At 43.9% G+C, this 7751-nt stretch overlaps 1 protein-coding gene across 1 annotated transcript in view; it reads left to right on the top strand.

Annotated features, from left to right (window-relative positions):
* Positions 1-7751, top strand: part of RETREG3 (reticulophagy regulator family member 3) — a 23364-nt gene that overhangs the window by 14209 nt on the left and 1404 nt on the right. The window contains exons 2-7 of the mRNA XM_007449855.1: positions 1632-1738; positions 3463-3493; positions 4424-4550; positions 5191-5275; positions 6060-6197; positions 7240-7322. Coding sequence (XP_007449917.1) covers positions 1632-1738; positions 3463-3493; positions 4424-4550; positions 5191-5275; positions 6060-6197; positions 7240-7322 — 571 coding nt within the window. The remainder of the gene's footprint in view (positions 1-1631; positions 1739-3462; positions 3494-4423; positions 4551-5190; positions 5276-6059; positions 6198-7239; positions 7323-7751) is intronic.

Genomic DNA, 7751 nt, shown 5'->3' with positions numbered 1-7751 from the left:
CCCGCGTCTCCTGCATCGGCAGGCGGACTCTCAAGCACTGCGCCACCAGGGAAGCCCAAGAACTAGCTTTTTTTGAAAAAAAAATTTTATTGTGAAAGATTTTAAATATATAGAGGTAGAGAGACTAGCATAAATAATCTCAAGTACTCATCATACAGCTTCAGCAATTATCAACTCATAGTCAATCTTGTTTCCTCTTCTTTCACACCCTTTCCCTTGCCAAACTATTGTTTTGACACAAATCCCAGATATCATTTCATTCATAAATATTTTAGTATGTATTTCTAAAAGATAAGGACTCTTTAAAAGCATAACTTCCGTAACATCATAGCCCCAAAATTACAATAATTCCTTAATATCTTCAGATGTACTGTCAGTGTTCAGATTTCCCAGATTTTTTGTAAATATCTCTTTATGGTTGATGCCTTCTAATAAGAACTATCTCTTCCTTTATTCTCTTAATGTGATACATTACAACCGTTGAGTTTTTGTATGTTGAACCACCCTTGCATTCCTGGAGTAAATCCCAGGAATTGGTCATGGTGTGTAGTCCTTTTAATATGCTGCTGAATGCGTTTTGATAATATTTTATTGAGGATTTTTGCATCTATATTCATAGGTATCAATGTACTTTAGTTTTCTTGTAGTGTTTTTGTCTGGCTTTGGTATCAGAGCCCAAAGAGGGTAATGTTGCCCTCATTAAATGAATCAAGAAGTGTTCTCTCTTTTTCAATTTTTTGGGAAGAGTTTGAGAAGGGTTGGTGTTAATTCTGGAGAACTGGCTTTTATTTGTTTTTGTTTTTGTTTTTGTTTTTGCGGTATGCGGGCCTCTCACTGTTGTGGCCTCTCCCGTTGCGGAGCACAGGCTCTGGACGCGCAGGCTCAGCGGCCATGGCTCACGGGTGCAGCTGCTCCGCGGCATGTGGGATCTTCCCAGACCGGGGCACGAACCCGTGTCCCCTGCATCGGCAGGTGGACTCTCAACCACTGCGCCACCAGGGAAGCCCGAGAACTGGCTTTTAGATGTAGCTTCAGTGCTCACTTTCTGTGTGACCTTGACCAACTCGTTTTACTTTTTTGAGCCTTAGTTCCTTCCTCTGTAAAAGGATATCTAATTGAATTAGGTGCTCTTTAGTGCATGTCTGTCAGTTTGTTGCCCTGAACCAGGGTCTAATTTGGTAGAAAGATGTTTGCTTTCATCAAAACAACTTGGTCAGTACAAGAATGAATTTCGGGAATTCCCTGGCAGTCCAGTGGTTACGATTCTGCGTTTTTCCCTGCTGAGGGCCCAGGTTCAATCCCTGGTCAGGGAACTAAGATCCCACAAGCCGTGCGGTGTGGCAAAAACCAAAACAAAGAATGAATTTCTCCTTGAAATTAATAGAATCACAGGCTTGAAAGTTGAAATGGGCTTTAAGAGGTTATTTGGTTTAGTCCTCTGCCTTTACAGAAGCAAATTATTATCTCTGCACCATAGGTAAAATAGCTGAAGTCCAGAAAGTTTAAGTGATTTTTCCCAAGGTGTATAACTAACGCTTAAGTCTGTTTACCACAGGACCAGTGGTGCACATATGGTCTTTTCTGAAATTAGCTTAATTGGATAATGATCTTCTGTTCTTCCTTCTCTTTAGGTTCTTTGCCCTGACATCCCTTCGTCTTGTGTTTTTACTTGCATTCAGCTCAATGATCATTGTGTGTATAGATCAATGGAAGAGCAAAATCTGGCCTGAAATAAAAGGTAAGTCTGGTAGCATTTAGAACAATCTGAACCGGAAATGGCTTTTCTGTCATTTTTTACCTTTAGTTTTAGGGGGTTTTGGGAGAGTATGTGGAGCTGGGAATATCTTTTGAAGTCTGAATTATTTGCTTTAGGAGACGTTTGAAGGGCTAGTGCCCCATCTGTAGTTCCTTAGAGCTGAGTTCTGTCCTTCTCATGGTTTATTAAGCTTAGGAAATCTGTATCTGCCACCTGAGATATTCTTGCCCTCATAATTGGCCTGAGGAATAAATAGTCCTCAAGTTGTTAAAAAATAATTCTCTTCACTGGGTACTACACCATTACCAAGACAGTATCAGTTTGCCTCAGGAATTTCTTTTAAATTGTTTGTTTGCAAAGCACAAAGTTAGGTATTATGACTTAGATAAAGTCCTCTAAGATATGGTTCCTTTTATCCAAGATTATACATACGTAAACATAAGAAAAGTTACAGAACAGCATCAGAGATGTCACAGTGCAGTATGTGATCAGTATGTTTGTCATGTATTTTGGCCCTAGCTCAAGCCTTGAATGAAACAAAAGATTTGGACAGGTAGAGAGATAAGTGGGTTTCTATGGGGGTCAGAGGCTTGATTAGTCTGAGGAGCCAGGAGCTGCAAAGCATCTCCTGAGGGCAGGGAACTGATCATTTTCACAGGAGTGGAGAGGTCATTAAAGGGGGTGCTAGGAAATAAAGTATGGTTGGGATTAGATTTTATAAGGGCCTTTAAGTTAGGCTTAGAACCTTTATCCTATAGATAGTGGGTGGTACCTGATGATTCTTTTATTAGAGCTATATGCTGAGAAGATATTAAAGATTAATTTGATTGCATTTTACCCGACCACATGGTAAGAGAAAAGGGCGAAGAAGGGAGACTCTGGCTGTATCTGTGTGAGAAGTAGTCAGAGAGGTATCAGTGGAAACAAACGATGGATGGCCTGGAGAGCTGTGAAGAAGGAAGACACGTCAGACTGATAAATAGAGGTTAGGAGAGTAAGGGATAACGGCAGCTTCGGGATTTCAAAGCTAGGACAGTAGCAGTGGCATTACAGTTAGATGTAGGCAACGTCGGGCAGGGCAGTTGGTTTGGGTGGGGAGTGAGAGAGAGGAAAATTGATGTAGGTCGGACATGGTAATTTTGAAGTGTTGGCAGAATATTCAAACCAGAGTATACAGCTTTTAAATACATTCCCATCCTATTTTGGAGAGACTTCAAGGAATCAGGTAGTTCACCCACCTGTCTTATGGCTAGTGAATGTCAAAAGACCTTACATCATTGATTGTAGTTAATGGGTCTCTTTTGAAAGAGAATAGGCAGATTTCTAGAGTCAAGTAGTCATATAATGCCTTCGTAACCTGGCACGCATCGATGCGTATGCCGCGCAACCCAGACACACTTGAGGGGTGGGATGGACCTTTTTTTATGTGCACCTTGGCTTTCAACTGTAGTAATTAGAAGGGGCCCTAATGCTCCATTTGGATCCCCACCCCATCCCACCAGAGAAAAGAGCAGGCATCAGCCGTCATTCCCTTGTCTGCAGCTCCCTAACTCTGGCAGTATAACATGGTGTCTCCTTTTTATTGTATATTACTGTTTCCTTTTCCCCAAACCTATTAAAACTTTTGCTATCAGACCAACAGCCTAACATTTTCATGTTTAAGTTTTCCTTACCAACTAATGCTGGTGTTTGTTTTAATATTGTAGTGCCAAGACCCGACGCATTAGACAATGAGAGGTATGGAACACTAATTAAATCCCTTTTTGTTGCTCTGATTGATTCTCTTGTTGTAGTATTCTGGTTATAGGTTGTTAACTCCATGTTCTAGATACAAAGTATAAGCTGAGAACCTAGTCTGTTGCAAATAATCATTTTAACAAATCCTCAAGTTCAGGAAGGAATATGTTAAGATGGCTAGTGTCCTCTGATATTTACAAAAGATGTTTCTGAGAAAGAAGCATTACAGTGCTCCATAACCTGACATAACCAAGGAATTGGCTGCATTATTCAGCTCTAGTGTGAAAACTTAGAGGCAACTTACTTCATTTGTCTCCTGGCTTTTATACCAGGTCATTTAGTGTTTTCTGTAACCTCTGGCTGTTTAAAGTTCCTGGTCAGAAAACACATTGGTTCCTGGCATCAGCAAGCCAAAGATTCCCCTTGTGGCTTACAGCTCCTGCTTTCATTTCTCAATTCATCCATCTCATATATTTGACCCAGAGAATTTTCCTTGCCATGGTTTATTTTGGTTTTGCTTTGTTTTCTCTCTCAGGGGCACATCCTTTGCCTCTCGCCTCTGCAGCAGTGGTATCAGACTGTGCTTTACTTTTTTCCCTGGATTGCAATCACAGTGAATTGCAATGGTCTGAGCCCAGGAGAGGTGTTTTTAAGCACAAAGGGCCTTGGAGTTGGTGGCAGGTTTACACACGTGGATTGGGCTGCTTGCTCATAGGGTGGAGTTGTCAGAACAAGTCTGCCCTCCTAGTCCTTAAATTCCAGTTTCAACCTGGTGAGCCAAGAAGAAAGTCATGCTTCACCTCCACAGCAACTAGGACTAGCCACTTCCCAGACCCTATTTTAACCGGAAGGATTGGCTGCCTTCACAGTGAGATGCGGGGGGAACCTTCAACACCCTCCTTTCACAGCTCCCCCTTCTGTCTCCCATAGCTGGGGCTTTGTGCACCCTCGGTTGCTCAGCGTGCCCGAGCTCTGCTACCACGTAGCTGAAGTCTGGGTTAGTGGGACCATTTTCATAAGGAACCTTTTGCTTTTCAAAAAGCAAAACCCAGGCAAGGTAAGACTCTTCCCTTTTTCACTCTCATTTCTGGTGTTCAGTTCAGTTCATGCTAAACTGAAACAGCCCTTTTACTACCTACCCTCCTTCAAGAAAGAAAAGACCATGGTGTTTGTATAGACAAGGGAAGTTGTAGGAAGGGGCTTCTGACTAAGACTAAGGCAAGAGCTTGATGATTCCTTCTTTGGGTGCTTGCTACTTAGATTAGGCCATCTTCCTGCCCCAAGATGGGAAAGAAAGCTTGCTTGTGTGCATTCTGTGTCATTAAACATGTGGTAGGTGGTTGAGTTTTTTATTTTATTTTACTTTGACTTAAAAAGCCCACCACCAACACTTGTTTTCAGAGAGAACTTTTGGCTGAGTCCTATTCAAACCAGTTTGCCAGCATGAAAGGTGCGGCCCTGTGGGGTTAGCCATGTGAGAAGAGTTTGAATAGAAGTGGACATCCTCCCTTTCCTCCCAAACAGAATCACCATTGGATGCAACAGTAGCTAGGTACATGTCATTCTGACATGTCCATGCTTTACTCAGAGGTCATAAAGAATCATTTCTATCACATCTCCATCTTACCCGCCCCCCATGCCCAACCCAGTCCCCTGCCGTATAGCAGAAGCTTAATACTGTTTCCTGACACCCCCAGTTCTGCTTGCTGAGCTGTGGGATACTGACCTTTTTGGCTGTCTTGGGCCGCTACATCCCTGGGCTCCTGCTGTCCTACTTAATTCGTAAGTATGGTATATACCTCCCCCACAAGCTTACCCTACTCATAGCTTTTCCAGCCATAGCTAACTCTGGGTTTAGGGAGAGGACTTTTATATTTTGGTTCTCCAGGAAATGACCTTTTTATATTTTCATGTCCTGTTTAGTGTCATGAAAATATCTTTCTTCTTACCTGTGTCAGGCTCCCCACATATAAAGTCCTTTTCTTACCAAGTCAGCTTTAGAAACTGATGAGGGTCCACTAACATATATTGTGTTACCAGCTATAAAGGACTGTCTGTCCCTATTTCAGGAGGGAAGTTTTAGAGTCAGTGTATTGTATAACAGTAGAACGTAACACTTAGGGGATCCTCTACTAGGTTCTGTTTACCCTGGAGCACAGTTCTGTAAATTTAGTTGCTTCATATTGGCATGAACTCTGTCTGCTTGAGACTGGAAGAACTGAGTAGTGATGGCCCTGGCCATTATATATCAGAAGCTCACAAGATTTGTTGTGTATTTTCTGAGGCATTGTTACCATTTGGCCTTATTTATGGCTCAGCAACACCCATATGCAAGTGACAGCACTGCCTGGTTCTGCCCTCGATGTGTCAGCATGTACTCTGCTATGCACAGCCCTGTAGGTGACTGCAGAAGTCTCTGCCCTCCGGAACCTTCACATCCGTGAAGATGACCAGCAGAATTAGAATTTATTGTGTCCAAGCCCTAAGGACACGATAGCAGAGGGACAGTCAGGACTGTTTCATGCAGCCCTTTCTCCATTTTGCCTCTCTTTCCCACTCCTCTCAGTTGTCACTGTCATGATGTGGCCCCTTGCTGTGTACCACCGACTGTGGGATCGAGTGTATGTACGACTGAAGCCAGCTCTGCAGCGGCTGGACTTCAGTGTCCGTGGCTACATGATGTCCAAGCAGAGAGAGAGACAATGTAAGTGTCAAGGGGAAGCTTCCTTCCACTTGGACAATTTGGGGAGAAGGAGAAGCCCGTAGGTCTGACATAATAGGTCCTTGAACAGGGAGAAGTGGGATGTGGTTGGTGTGTAGGGGGTTGGTGGTAAAAGTGACCTTCTATTCCAGGGAAATCTATGCAGGCTTACTAGTTTTTCCCGTTTGGAATTCTAGACGCTCCCATTTTGAACAAATAACGAGAAAAGTTCTCCCAAGTCAACTAAAAGACAGACAGTGAAGATATTCCCAGTGTTAGCTTCTTTTTATGAAGCACGTCCCATGTGCTGGCTGCTCTGCATACGTTGTCTTATTTAACGTTTATAACAACCTTGAGAAGAGGGTGGTATTATCTTTTTCTGGTTGAGTTTCTGGTTGAGGAAACTGAAGCTCACGGTTAGTAAATGGCAGAGCAGGTCTTTCAAATTCCTAAGCTCGGCCTCCATTCAGTACTGAAAGCTGCCTTCCAAAAGTAATTTAAAACTGGCTTCAGAAGCCAGAAGTGTACTAGCCCAGGATCTTCCAACACATGAGTGACAGTCGTGCGAACTTTTCCCTCTCTTCTGTGGTATGGTCAGGTTGGGTTTTCCTTAAACCCTGGCCTTCTAAGAGCCCTGCACATGGGCACCAAGGCCCAGCTCCCCCTGACACAGCCAGTTGAATAGTACCAGTCCTCAAAAGGCTGATTCAGCCCAGGTGGGGCATCTCCCTTTGCCCTCTCTGTGACAGTGTCCGCTTTACACATTGACATCTGGTCTGTCCCTAGCTGATCCTGAGAGTTGTTGACAAGCCTGGTAGTTGATCATCTGACCAGAACAAAAAGGGAGGGATGTTGGAAGAGAGATCTTTCTCCTGTGTTATCAGCTTACCTTGCCACTTAGGCTCAGCAGCTCCTCCCTCAGGTGTTGTTATGTAGGCTTAGGGGGTTCATTCTAGTGTTCTGATTTTATGCCTTTGAAATCCAAAGGGGGCAGGGGTTTCCCCTCAAGGGAAGGTGTCAAGGCGTTTTTGCTCTTTCCACATAGTGCGCCGCAGAGGTCTACACCCAGAACGTGCTGGGGACAACCACAGTGACAGTGAAGAGGAGCTTGCTGCCTTCTGTCCTCAGGTATCTTGGGTGTGGGAGCTGCATCACTGGCCAGTTTTTTTTAGCTCCTTTTTAACCATCTGGCACTCATGTTTAGACAGTAACCAGGTTTTCAAGCTCCCTGTGGGCTCTCCAGGGACCCAGCTTCTTGCCCTTTTCCAAGGACCTCACTGCCCCAAGAGCAGTGAGGAGAGAAGCTAGTTTTATATTGGGACTTTGTATGTAGAATCTCAGTTTGAGCCTGGCGACCAGCACACCCTCTTCCATGCCTCCTTTTAACCCCTGCCGTCATGGCAGAACTTCTGCAACTGGCGTGATCATTTTTTAAACAGCCCAGCTTGCCTTAGGTCAGGCAATGTGTGTATCCTCCTGGGCCACTTGTGAAAAGTATTCTCTGGATCAATTATTTGCTTAAGAGTAAGTGGCTGGGGGGCTTCCCTGTGGCGCAGT

The sequence above is a fragment of the Lipotes vexillifer genome, unplaced genomic scaffold, assembly GCF_000442215.2.
Source record: "Lipotes vexillifer unplaced genomic scaffold, Lipotes_vexillifer_v1.1 scaffold2106, whole genome shotgun sequence".
In the NCBI taxonomy this organism is placed as follows: domain Eukaryota; kingdom Metazoa; phylum Chordata; class Mammalia; order Artiodactyla; family Lipotidae; genus Lipotes; species Lipotes vexillifer.
This window is presented reverse-complemented; position numbering and strand designations above follow the sequence as displayed.